This window comes from Schistocerca gregaria, chromosome 4 (genome assembly GCF_023897955.1).
Source record: "Schistocerca gregaria isolate iqSchGreg1 chromosome 4, iqSchGreg1.2, whole genome shotgun sequence".
Classification (NCBI taxonomy): Eukaryota; Metazoa; Arthropoda; class Insecta; order Orthoptera; family Acrididae; genus Schistocerca; species Schistocerca gregaria.
The window spans coordinates 785,990,099-786,011,317 of NC_064923.1; the positions used below are offsets into that span (position 1 = coordinate 785,990,099).

Genomic DNA, 21,219 nt, shown 5'->3' on the forward strand with positions numbered 1-21,219 from the left:
ACTAGTACCACCTTCACAACTATGGACGACCATACATTTATTTATTTATTTATTATTTATTAATTTCATGTTCCGTAGATCCAGTTAGTGAGTCAATCACAAGGATATGGAACGTGTCAAATTGTACAGGTTTCAATTTAAACTTACAATAAATACAAGGGCAATTCAATGCCAAATTATACATAGTCTAAGTAAGACATACTATAAATACAGTAATATATACAATGTCAGCTAAATAACATAACAACTATTTAATAGGAAAAAGTTTCAAATAATGGTTACAAATAAGAGCACAAGGTTAAATCAGACATTAGGCCTACATGAGTAAATACAGGTACAGCCAATTTGTTGTTGCAAAAACTGTGATTATGCTCAAATGCTCAATAAAATCAATTGAACTAGTTCTAGACACATTAAGTTTAGTAATGATGTACACTTTCTTTCAAATATTCATCCACAGTATAAAAAGATCTCTCTGTCAGGTAATCTTTGAGAACTTGTTTAAATTTTGGCAGTTCTGTATGAACACCTTTGATATGTAGTGGGAGAGCATTGAACAGCTTAATGCTGGAGTAGTAAACTCCTTTTTGTACCAGAGTGAGACGTTTCATTTCGACATGTAGATTGTTTTTGTTTCTGGTGTTATAGCCATGGAATTTACTGTTGTCTTGGTAGATAGAATAATTTTTGCACACAAAGGTCAGCAAGGAAAAAATATACTGTGAGGCAGTTGTTAGGATACCTATCTTTCGAAACAAGTGCCTGCAAGTGTGTCTTTGATGGACCCCACACATTATTCTGATTGCTTTTTTTTGGACGGTGAAAACTTTTTTTGCAAGTGGTTGGTTCCCCCAAAACATGATAGCATATGACATCAATGAGTGGAAGTAGCCAAAGTAGGCAACCTTAATGGCATCAACTTCAGCCACTGAAGAAATTACCCGTAATGCAAATGTTGCCGAGCTAAGTTTCTTACATAGATGTAGAATGTGAACTGACCAATTACATTTACTGTCTATATAAGCACCCAGGAATTTTGTATCTTCAACTTTCTGTATTGGTTGATCTCTACATTTTATGTTAATTTCATTGAGATTACTTTGTGATGTATGGAACCTCATATAATGAGTTTTATTTGCATTGAGTGAGAGACTATTTGAGGAGAACCAATTTAAGATGTCATTAAAGACAGTATTTGTAGTTTGTTCAAGATTGTGATGTATCAAATCATCAATTAGAATTGTGGTATCATCAGCGAACAGGGTAAATTTGCTGTTTGTCTCAGAACAAAGAGGAAGATCATTGATGAAGATGAGGAACAGCAATTTTATACAGGCAGCATGGCTCAATATTTCTGCAGGGGACATGTGGTGACTTGTTGACGCCATTCCATGTTAAGTTGCTGCACTGCACTGGGCAAAATGATGTCTGACACAATATGAAGGGAAGTCACCAGTAGTTAGAAAACATCGGGCCACTAGTCTTTTGTTTGTGGCATTGCCAATCTCAATACTGTGTAAAGCTCTTACTACACAAGCTAATGTCTAGTATTGTGCTACACATAATTTTATTATTATGTCTGCTTTGTTTTTGAGACCAAACATTTCGAATCTTTTTAAATTATGCAGAAGCATTTCTATTGAAACCCAACTCTAAAGAGTAATTAACCATATTTTATAGCAGTAGAATGTAATTTTTCCAATTTTTCCTGTCGTCAACTTTTATGGTAGGTCAGATTTGGATAGTTTTGTAATGCATGGCCTGCCGAGGGTGTGTTTAAATATGAATAAGGATAAAAAAGCAATAATATGTAAATCTACAAAGTATAAATTTAAAATATGTAATTATGGCGATATATGTAATGATAAAATAAAATAAATCAGCACTCACAACTTAATTCATGAACATTTACACTTTTCATATCCATAAGACAAACAGAAAAAATATGTAATTACATACAAATCTGAGTTCAGGTAACCACACAACAGTGTTTTTACAAATTCCTTCAAAGCCAAGTTTATTAATTCACTCATAAGTGGTGGTATGTGACCCAGAGGCAGCCAATGTGAAGCCTTATTGTGGTCACCAGTGGTAGAGAATTATATTTCAAGACGGAGGAGGTACTCATTTTTTATGAAGAAAAGGTGACAAACAGTAGAATGAAAAAAAAGCATGCAATTAGGCCCCTGAATCTAGCCCTCATAGAATTAACAAAAATGCAATTTCATTTTATTTTGCTTTAATTACTGTTATGACAGTGTTAGTTGAACTGATAATAAATGAGGTAATTCTCTACAGGATCAATAAGTAAAACATGTGCTAGAATAAGATCAGGATGATAAGAAGTATGTTAAGCAACAGGGAGTAACTTCTGTGGTATTAGAAAGAGCAATGAAGACAAAAATTGTGGAGACAGACAAGAGACTGGAATATATGTAATAAACAATTGAGGAAGTGCTATTGTGAGATGAAGTGATTGACACACAAGAGGAAACCCTGGCCAGCCACATCAGACCATTCATTCAGAGGATTAGAAAAAGAGGTAGAGTGAGCGGGGTTAAATAAGTAGATGATGATTATGTGCCTGACTCTACTGCCAGCTACTATCTGCTGCTGAGAACAATGTACACAACAGGGATGTGGCAGTGAGCTGAGTATGCACTGTGATTTACTGCAGAACTGAACAGTATGCCCCATTTTAAAGGTATAATTACAATGTTGTGGCTATCTTGATGATGTTCAAATGATGTCGACTCTTTAAGTGGTATAACTTTTTAAATGCACTGATACTTCCAGAATAATGTTGGTAAAATTCCACATTTGTGTGTACACGATATCAGTAGCTGTCGTACAAAATATTCATTAACACTAGTTTTGTGTATGCAGCTATCAAAATGTGTTTTTTCCCATTTCAACATATGTTTCACTTTATTCTGTTGAAATGGTATTGTTTTCTCTTTTGTTTCTTGCTGAAAAGTTTGATCCAGTAACTGTGTGTATATTTCATGAGAAGTTTCTTCTCTGGCACTCTTATTACACAAAATATAAAAGAACACTAAAGAAGGTAAATGGCAAACAATGAAACACAACAAAGCTTACAATTAAATCTACTGGTATTGCAATACTTTGATGGACTGCTCATTGGGAGCTGCGGGGACAGAACTGAGTTAGGGGAAGTACTATTTCCTCACTCCTTGAACTTCTTCCTTGCTGGCATTATTGTAACCTACCTGTTCATTACTTCTTACGGCATTACTGATTACTGACAAGGATAATTCAATAATTCCAGTTTTGTTTCCATTTTAAGATTTTTCATGCTATTCACCATTGTTTCAGGTAATTGAACTCAATATATGGCCAATTACAAGAGAAGTTATAGCATATGCATTCTCAATCATCACACTTTTAGCAATTCTTGCTGATCGTCATGTTCGGTGGTATGAATCATTGTTTATGGTCTGTTTTTATTTTTCATACGTGTCAGGTAAGGAGCACATTCATTTTAAAATAATCCTTGTCTTCTTTATTGTTGTTGTGGCAATATAAGTTACAGTTTTGATATTTTCTTCCTAAAATGTGCTTGGCATACAACCGTTAAACAGATTGCATCCCCATAAGGAGAAAATAACAACACCAATTGAATGGTACTACATTTTGTAATACACTCCTGGAAATTGAAATAAGAACACCGTGAATTCATTGTCCCAGGAAGGGGAAACTTTATTGACACATTCCTGGGGTCAGACACATCACATGATCACACTGACAGAACCATAGGCACATAGACACAGGCAACAGAGCATTCACAATGTCGGCACTAGTACAGTGTATATCCACCTTTCGCAGCAATGCAGGCTGCTATTCTCCCATGGAGATGATCGTAGAGATGCTGGATGTAGTCCTGTGGAACGGCTTGCCATGCCATTTCCACCTGGCGCCTCAGTTGGACCAGCGTTCGTGCTGGACATGCAGACCGCGTGAGACGTCGCTTCATCCAGTCCCAAACATTCTCAATGGGGGACAGATCTGGAGATCTTGCTGGCCAGGGTAGTTGACTTACACCTTCTAGAGCACGTTGGGTGGCACGGGATACATGCGGACATGCATTGTCCTGTTCGAGCAGCAAGTTCCCTTGCCGGTCTAGGAACTATGACGGTTTGGATGTACCGTGCACTAATCAGTGTCCCCTCGACGATCACCAGAGGTGTACGGCCAGTGTAGGAGATCGCTCCCCACACCATGATACCGGGTGTTGGCCCTGTGTGCCTCGGTCGTATGCAGTCCTGATTGTGGCGCTCACCTGCACGGCGCCAAACACGCATACGACCAACATTGGCTCCAAGGCAGAAGCGACTCTCATCACTGAAGACGACACGTCTCCATTCGTCCCTCCATTCACGCCTGTCGCGACACCACTGGAGGTGGGCTGCACGATGTTGGGGCGTGAGCGGAAGACAGCCTAACGGTGTGCGGGACCGTAGCCCAGCTTCATGGAGACGGTTGCAAATGGTCCTCGCCGATACCCCAGGAGCAACAGTGTCCCTAATTTGCTGGGAAGTGGCGGTGCGGGCCCCTACGGCACTGCGTAGGATCCTACGGTCTTGGCGTGCATCCATGCGTCGCTGCAGTCCGGTCCCAGGTCGACGGGCACGTGCACCTTCCGCCGACCACTGGCAACAACATCGATGTACTGTGGAGACCTCACGGCCCACGTGTTGAGCAATTTGGCGGTACGTCCACCCGGCCTCCCGCATGCCCACTATACGCCCTCGCTCAAAGTCCGTCAACTGCACATACGGTTCACGTCCATGCTGTCGCGGCATGCTACCAGTGTTAAAGACTGCGATGGAGCTCCGTATGCCATGGCAAACTGGCTGACACTGACAGCGGCAGTGCACAAATGCTGCGCAGCTAGCGCCATTCGACGGCCAACACCGCGGTTCCTGGTGTGTCCACTGTGCCGTGCGTGTGATCATTGCTTGTACAGCCCTCTCGCAGTATGGTGGGTCTGACACACCGGTGTCAATGTGTTCTTTTTCCATTTCCAGGAGTGTATATACAATGGCAGCAGCAGCTCTTGGTAGAGCCTGATGTACAAAGGATATTCATCGTAACATGATATGTACAAGAAAAGAGGATATGTATTAGGCAGAGCAGACACATTAAAAATAAGGTTGGAAATATGTGCTGACGTGACAAAAGTCATGGGATGGTGATATGCCCATGTACAAATGACAGTAGTATCGAATACGCAAAGAATAAAAGGGCAGCACAAAGGCGGAGCTGTATATTTATACTCAGGTGATTGATGTGAAAATGTTTCTGACATTATTGTGGCTGCACTATGGGAATTAACAGACTTTGAATGTGAAATGGTAGTTGGAGCCAGATGCATGGGACATTCTATTTTGGAAAGTGTTAGGGTATTCAATATTCCGAGATCCACAGTCTAGAGAGTGTGCTGAGAATGGCAGACTTCAAGCATTGCTTCTCACCATCAACAACACAGTGGCCAGTGGCCTTTACTTGACAACAGAGAGCAGTGGTGTTTGTGTAGATTTGTCAGTGCTAATAGACAAGCAACACTGCACGAAATAAACATAGAAGTCGATGTGGGAAGTACGGTGAACACATTGGTTAGGACAGTGCAGCAAAATGCAGCATTAATGGGCTATGACAGAAGATGACTGACGCACGTGCCTTTGCTAACATCAGGACATCATCTGCAGTGCCTTTCTTGGGCTTGTGACCACATCAGTTGGACCCTAGGTGACTGGAAAGCTGTGGCCTGGTCAGATGAGTCCTGATTTCAGGTGGTAAGACCTGACAGTAGGGTTCAATTGTGGTGTAGACCTCATGGATCCATCGACACTAGTTGTCAGTCACTATGCAAGCTGGTTGCGGCTCCATAATGATGTAGGCTGTGTTTATGTGGAATGGACTGTGTCCTTTGGTCCAACTAAACTGATCATAGACTGGAAATAGTCCTGTTTGGCTACTTGGAGTCCATTTACAGCCATCCATGGACTTCCATATTCCAAAGCAAATGTGTAATTTTTACAGATGACAATGCGTCACATCACTGGGCCACAGTTGTTCCTGATTTGTTTGAAAAACATTCTGGACAATTTGAGTAAATGATTTAGCCACCCAGACTGCACGGCAGTTGTGGACAGCTATAGAGGCAGCATAGCTCAGTATTGCTGCAGGGAACTTCCAGCAACTTGTTGAATCCATGGCATGTCAAGTTCCTGTACTACATCAGGCAAAAGGAGGTCCGACACAATATTAGAAGACATCCCATGAGTCTTGCCACCTCAGTGTATTGCACAAGTGGAGAAGGAAGTGCAGTGGACTGATTTGTTTCTATATAAGTTAATTTAATTACATGTTTGTCGTGACAACAAATATTTTATTTATTTCGTGATGTATTTTGGTCACTAGCCATCTTCAGTTTTCAACTAAGAATCATTTATTTAATACAGCATTTGTCTCTGGGTAGCGATCTACAGGGTCATCTAGTATCCAAATTGTTTTCTTATGGATCACAGCTTGCCAAATCCCATGAGTTTTCACTTATGATTTGTACTGACCATTGGTGAAATGCATCGCATCCATCTATTTCATGATATGCTTGAATTGTTTGTTATGTGTATGATTAGTTTTCCTACTACAGTGCTCCTGTGTACCACAGTGCCGTGAAGGTGGGCAACAATGACTTCTCCTATATCTTTTAGTTTACATTTATGTTTTATTAGCAATTGCGACAAGATGCATTGCATTGACTTTTGACCATGTTGAAACTAATGACTGCCAATTGTTTATATACATAACTTGTTTTTCTGATACTTGTTTTTCTTTGCACAGTGCTTTTGAAGATGGTCAGTGGCCAAAATACAGGAAATTAGTAAAATATATGTTAGCAAGGAAACGTATTGTTAATTATATAACTAAAAGCAACAGTTCAAAAAATCTTTTGCTGTGATGTGTAAGGTTTATTTGTTATAAAAAGTTTTATTAAGGAGGTTTCTTTTTCAGTCGTAGTCCATTGCTTTTTATCATGAGATGCTCTTAGATAACAGGCATAGCATTGTACTGTCTGTTGAAGAAACACATAACTCCAGCACTAATCCAGAAGAGCATGTTTCCCAGCAATGGATTTTGCAAAGTGAGATGCTACCAGTTACATTTATGATCACAAGATCCAAATCTAACAAGACTGTGGTGTACTGTACCACATAAGTACCTTGCAGTGATTGTTTCTGCCAGTTAATGTATAGTTTCACTCGTTCCACATCCTTGAAACTTCTCCAATATGAAGGGCTCTACAGCACAAAATATGTGACTTAATGAATGAAATAATGTATCAGCAATTTTATGAGGCTCAGTTTCTTTTAACTTTGTAGGTGTATGTGTAATGTTACTCAGCAATGTCTTAGTGTTCAGTGTCTACTCTTACATCTACATTTATACTCTGCTAACCACCTTACAGTTTGTGGCAGAAGGTACTTGTGTACCAGCTTCACTTTGCCCTTCCCGATTGTGAATGATTGATGGGGAGAACTATTGTTGGTATGCGGCTAAGGGATGTCAGACATCTCTAGCTTTACCTTCAAGATCTTTTCATGAGTTGTACATAGAAGGAAGCAAGATATTGGTTGCCTCTTCTAGGGACGCACGTTCTCAAACTTTATGCAATGAAGTGTGCCTTGATGAGAACCCCTCCCTTGCAGTGTCTGCCACTGCAGTTGGCTGAGCATCTCTGTGATACTTTCGCACTTACTAAATGAACCTGTAATCATTTGTGCTGCCCTTCTTTGGATCTCCCCTTTTATTTTATTTATTTACACATCAAGTTCTGTAGGACCAAATTGAGGAGCAAATCTCCAAGATCATGGAACACATCAGTACATGAAATTACAACATAAAAAAAGTCAGTCCATAAGTTTAAATAAATGCAATCAAGAATACAACAAGAATCAGCTTAAGTCTTCAAGGAGCTCCTCGTCAGAATACAAGGAGTGACCCACGAGGAAACTCCGCAATTTTGATTTGAAAGTGTGTGGATTACTGCAAAGGTTTTTAATGCAAATGGTAGCTTATTGAAAATGGATGCAGCAGTATACTGCACACCTTTTTGAACAAGAGTTAAGAGAGTTAAGAAAGTCCGATCCAAATATAGGGTTGATTTCTGTTGAGTATTAACTGAATGAAAGCTGCTTATTCTTGGGAATAAGCTAAAATTGTTAACAACAAATGACAGTAAGGAATAATATATATTGAGAGGCCAATGTCAAAATACCGAGATCCATAAACAGGGGTCAACAAGAAATTCGTGAACTTACACCACTTATTGCCCAAACCGCCCATTTCTGTGCAAAAGATATCTTGTCGAACGATCACTCACTTTCGAATAGTAAAAATGGCAGCATTAAGCCTCTGAACAACATCCTGAATGTGGGCTTTCCACTTTAGTTTACTATCTATCTGAACACCCAGAAATTGGAACTGTTCATTTTCACTAATCATATGCCCATTCTGTGAAATCAAAATGTCAGGTTTTGTTGAATTGTGTGTTAGAAACTGTAAAAACTGAGTCTTACTGTGATTTAGTGTTAGTTTATTTTCTACAAGTCATGAACTTAAGTCGTGAGCTGCACTATTTGAAACCAAGCCAATTTTGCATACAAGATTCTTTACTACCAAGCTACTGTCATCATCAGTATTTTAGAGTTATCCGTAATACCAGAGGGTGTATCATTTATATAAATAAGGAACAGGAGTGGCCCCACCAATGATCCCTGGGGAACCCCCCACTTGACCATACCCCAATCAGAACCCACATCACAGCCATTGTTAACATTGTCACTAATGACCTTTTGCTGTCTGCTGCTAAAGTAAGAGGTGAACCAATTGTGAGCTACCCACCGTATTCCATAATGGTCCAACTTCTGGAACAATATTTTGTGATCAACACACTTGAATGCCTTAGTTAAATCAAAAAAATATGCCCAGCATGCTAAACCTTTTGTTTAATATATCCAGTACCTCACAGAGAAAAGAGAATATAGTATTTTAAGTTGTTAAATGACTTCTAAAGCTGAACTGTACATTTGATAGCAAATCTTATGTTATAAACTGATAAATTATCCTTACATAGACAGCCTTTTCAATAACTTTAGCAAACACTTGTGACGACTGCGATTCTACCCTATCACTAAGTATCGCCAAAATACCCGAAAAATACCGTGTTAACTAATGCAGTCCAAATCAAGTCGTATCTAAATAGACGTTTACCCAATTTTACTTCCCAACACAATATCTGATCGTATTTACCCCAGTTTAGCATAGAATAACCATATTAAATAAGATTTAAGGACATTGACAAAAAAAATTGTTTCTAACATCAATAAACAAAAGAATTCCAAAGTTGAGTGATGAACCCACAATTTTACATGACTCTCATTCAATATAATCACAACCCGTGTGGTTTGGCAGATACCCACCTTTGAATTACCCACTATAGAATGTTAGCACCAATAGCAAGCGAGCTTAATGGCGGGCGCCCTTGTCCAAGTAGCAAAGCATTACAATACTTCTGGCAAGTGCTACGGCACACGAATTGAGACACATACCCTCCAAAAGTTATAAATAAATACACATGCAGTGGCAGAGGATTTAAAACGTAAAAAAAAATGGAAATAACTAAAAGAGAAATGGCTACTGCTAATGAAAGTCAACAATGTCTACATAGAACACACCACTTCGTGGGGAACACTTTCATTCTAAAGAAGACAAATGTTACGTGTATGGCAGCCAAAAGGAAATTAAAAAGGTTTGCAATAATTTTGAGTCTTTGAGAGGAGAAGCGCTGCTTTAAAATCCTATCTTGTGTGTTGTGACGATGGTCGCGATATCGACGTCAGCTGGCTGGTCCTGGTGAAACGCTGAGATCTGCTCCCATGGTCGTGTGATTGCAGATGATTTTTCCTCATAATTGGGCGGGCGGTGGTATTTATTAAGCTGCAAATCTGATTACAGTGGCGTTTTGCAGGCCACAGGTTGGTCGATGTAATTGTTGTTACAGATGTCCGTATGTGCACAGTATTAATGTTTCTGGCACACACAATTTAAGTTTACTTATGCCACACACAGTTTATAAAACTTGTCAACGGCGAATTCTATACATAGTCATTTCTTATTTTGACTGTCGCGATCGCGATAAACCGTCCTGGGCGGCAATGTACTCACACACAATAGACAGTTCGCTTAGGTTCATAACGACTATTACCGATTATAGGCGTCCGACAGTTCATCGAAACGCGAATAAATATGTAAGTTAACAGTACTTGAGTGTACGAAAACACAGTCAAAATACAAGTGCAGTTCAATTCACAGACACAAAGCTACAATACTGCCCATTCTCGGTTGCATTGTCATAGTTACTTTGTCTCACAGTCTCAGTATTTACTTTGCCCAGTTTCTACACTCACTATTATCATATCACGTACTGATATAGAACAGTCATAACGTACATCGCTTGCCACTAAACTCAATCTTCACCAGTTCGTAAAACTCACAACTCCCACACTAAAACATGTGTCCACCTCTCTAGCTACCCAACAACACACACTCCCTTTGGTGGATCAACTATGGATATCGCTCTCTCTCTTTCTCAATACTCTTGCCCACAGTTTATACAACATCAAAGTAAATTACATATATCTTCACACAACTATTTTCTACCAAACTTATTACAGTAAACAATAAACACAAAAAATTAAAGCTTTCCACAATCAATAAACTCTAAACATATTTATCTACATACAAAAAAGAAATAATTTCCAGTTACATATTACATTTAGAAAGCAACTTTTAACTCTGTTTTACAGGACAAAAGAAAATAAAATGCGCTACAACATCAAAGATATATGAACAGACGGGGAAAAAAACAAGAAAAATAACGATGTCTTCACATGTGTCCCCATTTTACCATGAGATGTTCCCAAAAACCTCTCAAGATAAAATGTCCATGACCCATAAGAGACAACTGTCCTCATAAAACTAGATAATATTCTGGTACATGTTGACTTGACTTATCCAAAGCTTGTATTTACAAATATTACTTCAGTAATTTCTCATATTATCTAATAACATACAATCTACCTGACAATCATGAAAACAATATTCAACAAAATTCCTACAGAATAATGATTTCAATTAAGCAAACCAATTAAATGAATGATTATTTTATATTCTGAATCTAGCACTAAGAAATGTATGAGCAGTAACAATTTAAAAAAAATTCTCATATAAACAAATAATTACAACAAACTTATACAATATCACTGAAGACTAATCTGGTTAGTCCATTCCTCACTGTATACATCACTTTTTATCACACACTTTTGAGTCTTTGTAACAAGTCATGTTTCCACACAAAATTTATGACTCTAAATTATAGATTCTGTCATAATGTTGTGTATTTTAATGTACTTAAATAATTGATTCTACAACTCAAATTCGATTGCCTATAGCGACTAATATAATCCTATACTCCTTAAACATGTCTCTCAGTTCATCAAATTCTGGTTCACATTTAAAAAAGAAAATGGAGAAGGGGTCCATCACCCAAACCTCATGCCCTGGGTTTATATGGTTTCAAATCTACTATTTTCTTCAGACCAAACTTCTTTTTTGACTTTGTATACACCAGATAATAAGCATTCGGATGTGGTATACCCACTACGTCAAACTGACCTTTAAACACATCAAAAAACGTTGATATCTCATTGTTAATCTCCTTAGATTTTTCATAGGTCTTCACCAATACCAAGTCTTCCACCTTAATTTCAACCTTCTTTAATTTTTTATCATGCCGTCTCCTCCTCTCCTCTAACCTCTTTTCCACTAATTCTCGCAGTCTTTTCTTCTTCTCATCCCAACTTAACTCATCCCTAGGTGGAAACGACAACTTCTCCTCTACAAAACTCAAGGATCTTTCTCCCTTCATAATCTCATATGGGGTAAACCCAGTTACATCATGAGGCACTATGTTCATTACATCCTCAATATTTTCCACAACATCTCCCCAGGAACTGTGATTATTACTACAACACGTGAGGCATAATCTTCCTATTTCCCTCATATAGTGCTCCGCCGGGTTCCCGGCTGGGTGGTAAGTTCATGTATATATGACCGCTATTCCCTGATCAGTAAGACCTTCCTTCCAATGCTTACTACTAAACAGGGAACCGTTGTCAGAAAGTATTGCTTTTGGCTTACCAAATTTTACAAAATAGTCCTATTCAAGTTTAGTCAGAATCGCCCTACCAGTGGCTTTACACAAAGGGTACAACCTAATAAATCTAGAAAATACTTCCAATACCACAAAAATGTAGGCAAAACCTCCTTTTGTCTTTGGCAAAGGGCCATAGAAATCGACAGCTAATAACTCCATCAAATCATTAGGTTTTACATTCTGCATAGGAAGCCGGCATGTCTGATTTGTAACCTTGGCTCTCTGACACTTATCACATGTCCTAATCGTGTTATTTACTCTGTCAAAGGCCACACATTCTCTTAATTTCTGTATACATTTCCTTGCACCTATATGCCCAAAACTCAAATGAATGTAGTCAATTATTTCATCAATGCAGTCACTAGGCCAACACACCTTTCAATCCTCTGAACTTTCATTAGTTTGCCTGAACAAGATTCTACCATTCACTTTATAGTATTTCGGCAGTATATCATTACCATTTGGCATATCTAACTCTCTCTTAATCATTTTCCAGAGCTCATCATGGGTTTGATACCCCCTCATGTATTTACATATATTTTCTATTTTCTTTTCCCCTTGAACTCCCCTAATATAGAATAATTTCACATGCTCTTCATCTATATCTTGTCCTTTTTTCCCATTTTCAGCTAAAGGTAATCTGGATAATGCATCTGCAACTTTATTTTGAGTACCCTTAACATACTTGATTTCGAATTCAAACTGTTGCATGAATACTACCCATCTTGTCAACCTAGTATGCATCAACCTAAATTTCTTGAAAAATATCAAAGCCCTATGATCAGTATATATGATGGTTTCATTTCCCCACAGATAATCCCTAAATTTTCTAAATCCCCAGATTATTGCCAAAGCTTCTTTTTCTGTCACACTATAATTATTTTCATACTTAGTTAATGACCTGCTTGCAAATTCAATTGTTCTATGATCTTCCTTCACACCTTCTCCAAAATCCTGAAATAATTCTACTCCAATACCATATCCACTAGAATCAGTCCCCAAACAAAAAGGTCTAATAAGGTCAAGATGATGCAAAATTCTACCCTCTTTTAAAGCTCCCTTAAGCTGCGTAAAAGCTTCCTGAAACTCACTGGTCCAAACAAATGGCACTTTAGGACTCAGTAACTTTTTTAAACTTGGATTGTTAAATACTAGTCCTGATACAAAATTTCTATAAAAGTTACATAAACTGAGAAAGGACTTCAATTGTTTTCGATTCTTCGGAGATGATCATTCTTTAACAGCTTTGATCTTCTCTTGGTCAACTTTGATACCGGTAGTGGACAAGATTCTACCTAAAAACTTTATTTTCTTTCTCACAAACTCACATTTCTTTAGTCTAAGGGTCATGCCCCTTTTCTCAAAGCCTGAAACAGATCATCCAATAAACTACAATGTTCCTCCCATCACTCGGTGGCAATCAACAAATCATCTACGTACACAGTTATTCTAGAACTCAACTCTGGTCCCAAGACTTGGTCTAATGCTCAAATGAATACGGACACACTAATATTCAAACCAAAGGGTACTGCAGTATATTGGTAACATTTCCCATTTACCAAAAAGGCCATATACTTCCTATACTCCTCCGCAAGTGGAACCTGCCAGTACCCAGCCGTGCGATCAAGGCTAGTCATGTAGTTCATATTATAATACTTCTGTAAAATCCCGTCCATATTTTCGGGGCAATCAGTCTCTTTACTCACTATGTCGTTCAAAGCTCTAGCATCAATAACCACTCTTACACTACCATCTGTCTTGCCCACCACTATTGAGGGACTATTGTATTCACTCTTGCTTCTTTCTATAACTCCACAGTCTACCATTCTCTCAATCTCTTTATGTACAGCTTCCCTCAATGCAAACGGTATAGAAAACGGCTTTCTTGCAAAGGATTCATGTGGTTTCACATCTAATTTACACTCAAAGTTCTTAACTTTACCGGGTCTGTCTGAAAATACCTCTCTATTTATCCATAATACTTCCATTAACTCTTCTTTCTGTTGTTTACTTAACCCTTCTACCTTGTCCATCTGGTTCTTCAGTTCTTCTATTATCTCTCTCTATAATCCGAGTTCAACTCTAAATCTCTCATATTGACTCCTACTGTCATCACTCTCATTTTCAACTGACCAACTAAATCATTGCTACCCACTATCATTCCATCAAATTTCACACTTGTTTCTAATCCTTCATTATAAAAAGTGACAAAACCGTCCCCACAATTCATTCCTGCTTTATACTCTGTCAACCAGTCCATGCCCAGGATAATTTCCACACTGAGCCCTGGAACAACAAAAAAATTATGTACTAAGCTTACGCCCCCAAGTTCAAATTCTAAGATGATCTGTCGCTTGACCGCTTTGCTCAACTTGCCCGTGGCACCCATTATTTTTAACCCCAACACAGGTTCGTCCATTACCTCATTACCTTCTTTTATACAGTTATAGAATACCTCTGGTATAGCTCTTATTTCACTACCTGTATCCAAAAGAGCCTTTTGTTCCCTACCATAGGTTTTCATTTTCACAAAAGGTAGTCCAGCTTTAATATCACCCATATCTTCACCTTCATGTAACAAATCTCTTTCAATATTATCATATTCCCATTTTCTACAACCTATTTCTGAGCTTTCCTCTTCTCTTGACTCCCTTCTAATTGCACACAAACTCTCTTCCTCCTCGCTGAAAGTTGCCACACCCTTATCCTTGCCAATAATAAACACATTAATTTTTTCTTCCTCATCAGCATCTACACCATGGTTCAAGGAATCGGTAGAAATCTCTCCCTCAATAACTTCAGAAACTGGCCTGTTCTCTTCCCCTTTACTCCTATGCAAATTACTCTGGAAAAGAAATGTATCCTCTGGTACCTCTTCTTCTCCCCCTTCACTGTCACTACTACCACTACTTGTCTTTTCCTTCTCACTTTCAATACTTTCCATTTGTATCACTTCATTCTCCTTCTCCCTTTCTATTTGCTCCTTTTCATATTCTGTAACACCATCATACATATGAGAAAATACCTCCATACATTAACCTCCCGATTCTATATTAGTCCTACACTTAATTTTGGGCCCTATCTCTTCAATTATTAAGTTCTGACCTCCACATCCCCTATCACCATGATTAGTATTACTATTGCTGCTCATCATAAAATACCTGACATCATTGTGACAACTGGCAACATTGGTAGGCCCTGATACTTGACCCGCCCCAGCATGGGCCCTTACTGTTGCGGTGTACCGTTTCCCATATTAAAACTTCCTCTCCTATCATAATCTCTACCATTACCCCTAAAATTCCCTCGACCTCTTTTTCCCCTACCTCTCACTTTTACCTGATTCACTCTACTGGTCTGTTCCTTGTTCTCTTGGTACTTCCAAGAATCTCTGTTTACATCAAAAGAACAATTTGTCTGCCATCTATCCACATCTCTCACCCTATTCAGAAAATCTTTCAGATTATTATTATGCCCTATTAATCCACATCTCCTATTATGAGGTAACTTCCCCATCAATACTTCTATTGTATCTCGATCACTCCAGGTACTGTCCAAATGCTTCAACCTAATGATCCATCTTTCACAATATTCTCTCACGCTCTCCTTATTTCCGTTATCATACCATGGTGCCTTCTACATTTACATCTACATCCATACTCCGCAAGCCACCTGACGGTGTGTGGCGGAGGGTGCCCTGAGTACCTCTATTGGTTCTCCCTTCTATTCCAGACTCGTATTGTTCGTGGAAAGAAGGATTGTCGGTATGCTTCTGTGTGGGCTCTAATCTCTCTGATTTTATCCTCATGGTCGCTTCGCAAGATATACGTAGGAGGGAGCAATATACTGCTTGACTCTTCGGTCAGGGTATGTTCTCGAAACTTTAACAAAAGCCCGTACCGAGCTACTGAGCATCTCTCCTGCAGAGTCTTCCACAGGAGTTTATCTATCATCTCCGTAACGCTTTCGCAATTACTAAATGATCCTGTAACGCACTGCTCTCCATTGGATCTTCTCTATCTCTTCTATCAACCCTATCTGGTACGGATCCCACACTGTTGAGCAGTATTCAAGCAGTGGGCGAACAAGTGTACTGTAACGTACTTCCTTTATTTTCGGATTGCATTTCCTTAGGATTCTTCCAATGAATCTCAGTCTGGCATCTGCTTTACCGACGGGCAACTTTATATGATCATTCCATTTTAAATCACTCCTAATGCGTACTCCCAGATAATTTATGGAATTAACTGCTTCCAGTTGTTGACCTGCTATTTTGTAGCTAAATGATAAGGGATCTATCTTTCTATGTATTCACAGCACATTACACTTGTCTACATTGAGATTCAATTGCCATTCCCTGCACCATGCGTCAATTTGATGCAGATCCTCCTACATTTCAGTACAATTTTTTATTGTTGCAACCTCTTGATACACTACAGCATCATCCACAAAAAGCCTCAGTGAACTTCCAATGTCATCCACCAGGTCATTTATGTATATTATGAATAGCAACGGTCGTATGACACTCCCCTGCAACACACCTGAAATCACTCTTACTTCGGAAGACTTCTCTCCATTGAGAATGACATGGTGCGTTCTGTTATCTAGGAACTCCTCAATCCAATCACACAATTGGTCTGATAGTCTGTATGCTCTTACTTTGTTCATTAAACGACTGTGGGGAACTGGGTCAAATGCCTTGCGGAAGTCAAGAAACAAGGCATCTACCTGTGAACCCGTGTCTATGGCCCTCTGAGTCTTGTGGATGAATAGTGCGAGCTGGGTTTCACACGACCATCTTTTTCGAAACCCATGCTGATTCCTACAGCAGAGTAGATTTCTAGTCTCCAGAAAAGTCATTATACTCGAACATAATACGTGTTCCAAAATTCTACAACTGATCGACATTAGAGATATAGGTCTATAGTTCTGCACATCTGTTCGACGTCCCTTCTTGAAAACGGGGATGACCTGTGCCCTTTTCCAATCCTTTGGAATGCTTCGCTCTTCTAGAGACCTACAGTAGACCTCTGCAAGAAGGAGGGCAAGTTCCTTCGCGTACTCTGTGTAAAATCGAACTGATATCCCATCAGGTCCAGCGGCCTTTCCTCTTTTGAGTGATTTTAATTGTTTCTCTATCCCTCTGTCATCTATTTCGATATCTACCATTTTGTCATCTGTGCGACAATCTAGAGAAGGAACTACAGTGCAGTCTTCCTCTGTGAAACAGCTTTGGAAGAAGACATTTAGTATTTCGTCCTTTAGTCTGTCATCCTCTGTTTCAGTACCATTTTGGTCACAGAGTGTCTGGAAATTTTGTTTTGATCCACCTACCGCTTTGACATAGGACCAAAATTTCTTAGGATTTTCTGCCAAGTCAGTACATAGAACTTTACTTTCGAATTCATTGAATGCCTCTCGCATAGCCCTCCTCACACTACATTTTGCTTCGCGTAATTTTTGTTTGTCTGCAAGGCTTTGGCTATGTTTATGTTTGCTGTGAAGTTCCCTTTGCTTCCGCAGCAGTTTTCTAACTCGGTTGTTGTACCACGGTGGCTCTTTTCCATCTCTTACGATCTTGCTTGGCACATACTCATCTAACGCATATTGTACGATGGTTTTGAACTTTGTCCACTGATCCTCAACACTATCTGTACTTGAGACAAAACTTTTGTGTTGAGCCATCAAGTACCCTGAAATCTGCTTTTTGTCACTATTGCTAAACAGAAAAATCTTGCTACCTTTTTTAATATTTCTATTTAAGGCTGAAATCATTGATGCAGTTACCGCTTTATGATCACTGATTCCCTGTTCTGCATTAACTGATTCAAATAGTTCGGGTTTGTTTGTCACCAGAAGGTCTAATATGTTATCGCCACGAGTCAGTTCTCTGTTTAACTGCTCAAGGTAGTTTTCAGATAAAGCACTTTAAAAAATTTCACTGGATTCTTTTTCCCTGCCACCCGTTATGAACGTTTGAGTCTCCCAGTCTATATCCGGCAAGTTAAAATCTCCGCCCAGAACGATAACATGCTGGGGAAATCTACTCGAAATATTTTCCAAATTATTCTTCAGATGCTCAGCCACAACAGCTGCTGAGCCCGGGGCCTTTAAAGACATCCATTTACCATGTCTGAGCCTGCTTTAACCATGACCTTCGCCCAAATCATTTCACAATTCAGATCTCCGTCAATTTCCTTCGATACTATTGCACTTCTTATCGCTATAAACATGCCTCCCCCTTCACTGTCCAGCCTGTCTTGCGGTATACTTACCAATCTGAGTTTAGGATTGGGCGTTGTGACCGTTTATTAATGGGAGCAGTTCTGGGACCTTTCTATAGACGCTCCTGCAGTTTACTATTAGCACATTAATATTGCTATTCCCTGTTGCATTTTGCCTACTCCTACCTTGCCGCATCTCGGGAGGCATCTTGTTGGGCCTAGGGAGGGAATTCTCTAACCTAAAAAACCCCCATGTGCACTCCACACGTACTCCGCTACCCTTGTAGCCGCTTCCGGCGTGTAGTGCACACCTGACCTATTCAGGGAGACCCTACATTTCTCCACCCGATAGCGGAGGTCGAGAAATTTGCACCCTAGCTCTCCGCAGAATCGTCTGAGCCTTCTTAAAAGCCTCAATTACATCACTCTGTTCTTCTTGAGACCAGTACTCTGCTAGAAAAGCTGACACAGAATCCTCAAAAGTTTCATATCTATCTGGTGCATCTGCTCCCTAATCTAAACTTTCACCCTTTAAACATGCACTTGCCCTCCTTAATTTATCTTTCTCAATCCACTCTACAGTAAACTGACTTTGTAAACTATTCACAAAAGCCACTGGATGGACGTTGCCTTTAGGATCAAATAATATATTATTAAGAGTACTACCATCTCTCATATGTACTACCACAGATGGAGCTGTACAATTCCTATCTTCTATTGTTCTTTCCAAAGTTCCTACTCTTTTCTCAATCACAGAAGTGGACTCCCTGATTCTTCCCACTTCTACTTGAGCTTTCTTACTATGTTCCTGTAAAATTCTATCACAATATTCCTTCACTTCTGTCTGTCTTTTATCACACACTTCAGCCTGTGCTACAATATTCTTATCCAAGCAATCAACCCTCCCATTTACCTCCTCCCTAAGACTCTTTTACATTTCCATCAGCTCGAATTCAGTTTCTTTAAATGTCTCTTTAACATCATCTTTAAATTTGTTAAAATCTTTGCCTATATCCAACTTTATATTTGAAATCCTCTTTTCTATCCCATCATCTAGTTCCCTTTTAAAATCCTCAAACCTTTGTTCAAATTTCTCTACCATATCCTTCTGTGATTTGCTAACAGCTTCCATTTTCTTATTTATACCCTTTATATCTTCTCTTAAACCTTCATGGCACTCTTTCATTCCTCTCATTTCTGCTAACAGTACAGCAAACATATTTTTACCCCCCCCCCCCCCCCCCGTTCCATCTACATCTTTATCAACCTCTGGCTCTGTCTTAATTACTGTATCCTTAACCACTATTTCCATAGCAATTTCACGTTCTTTATTTCCCCCTTGCTCGTCATTGCACACTTTAAAACTGGCTACACATTCATCCTCTTTAGTAGTCATCTTGTCTATTTTCTGATCCTAACACCAACAAACCACTACCACTAATTATGAAAAATTTTGAAACTGAGATCAGAAGACTGCAATTCTTTAAGACAGCGTCAAAACACCCTGTCCTGTCACTCCACAGTCGCCATATGTGACAACTGTGATTCTACCCTGTCACTAAGTATCGCCAAAATACCTGAAAAGTACCGTGTTAACTAATGCAGTCCAAATCATGTCGTATCTAAATAGACGTTTCTCCAAATTTTACTTCCCAACACAATATCTGACCGTGCATTTATCGCAGTTTAGCATAGAATAACCATATTTAATAAGATTTAAGGACACCGACAAAAAATTTGTTTCTAACATCAATAAACAAAAGAATACCAAAGTTGAGTGATGAACCCACAATTTTACACGACTCTCATTCGATGTAATCACAACCCATGTGGTTTGACAGATACCCACCTTTGAATTACCCACTATAGAATGTTAGCACCAATAGCAAGCAAGCTTCACTGTCATTGGTCAACGTTTAAGAAATTAATGGCGGGCGCCCTTGTCCAAGTAGCAAAGCATTACAATACTTCTGGCAAATGCTATGTGTGGCGTCGCAACTAGTGCGAGCGCACAGTTTTCTATCAAATATTTACTGTGAAATGTAGACAGACTGTAAAGTAGCCATCAGATTAGCATATGTGCTGTAGCGGGCAGATTACCGGTGTCCGTTCGTCTGACGTCACGACCATATGGCATGTCTGTACCGTGAGAATGTAAGACCTGTGCGCTAACTAGCCGCGTGTATAACGTGGAACTTTCATCTTTAATAACTTCTAACTGAGGAACCTGAGGAAATTAAAAGTTAATATACTAGTTTCTGTTATGAATAAAAATAAGTCATCCAAATTTGAGCTTTGAAACCTGCATATTTTGGAAATTAGAAAAATCTTACAGAAAACGCAAATTTCTACAATTTTCGAGTCTAAATAAATACCATTATGTATAGATCACCTTCAGTGACCATCCAACTATGAAACAAAATCACCTTCCGTGCTTTTGTATTTATTTTGAGAATTTTACTTTTAGAAATTCACCTATAACTTTGTTAAAACCATAAATGTTTTGAATTTTTGTGAACAGTTATTTTATATGAGTAGGTGAGAGTGAATGAGTGTGCCTGAGTGAATGAAAGAGGGACATTCGCCATTCTTTGCAAGTGTATAAAATCTAGGTTGGAACTCGCAAGTGTTCAGACGATGTAACCGTGGGAACAGAGTCGCCAGTGGTTCCCCATCTTAGTGAATGTCGGATGT

At 39.1% G+C, this 21,219-nt stretch overlaps 1 protein-coding gene across 3 annotated transcripts in view; it reads left to right on the top strand.

Moving 5' to 3' along the window:
• The window catches only part of LOC126267437 (sodium/potassium/calcium exchanger 3-like), a 292,258-nt gene that overhangs the window by 173,552 nt on the left and 97,487 nt on the right, over positions 1-21,219 (top strand). For all 3 annotated transcript variants that reach the window (XM_049972698.1, XM_049972697.1, XM_049972699.1), the window contains one exon: positions 3,337-3,484. In XM_049972698.1, coding sequence (XP_049828655.1) covers positions 3,337-3,484 — 148 coding nt within the window. The remainder of the gene's footprint in view (positions 1-3,336; positions 3,485-21,219) is intronic.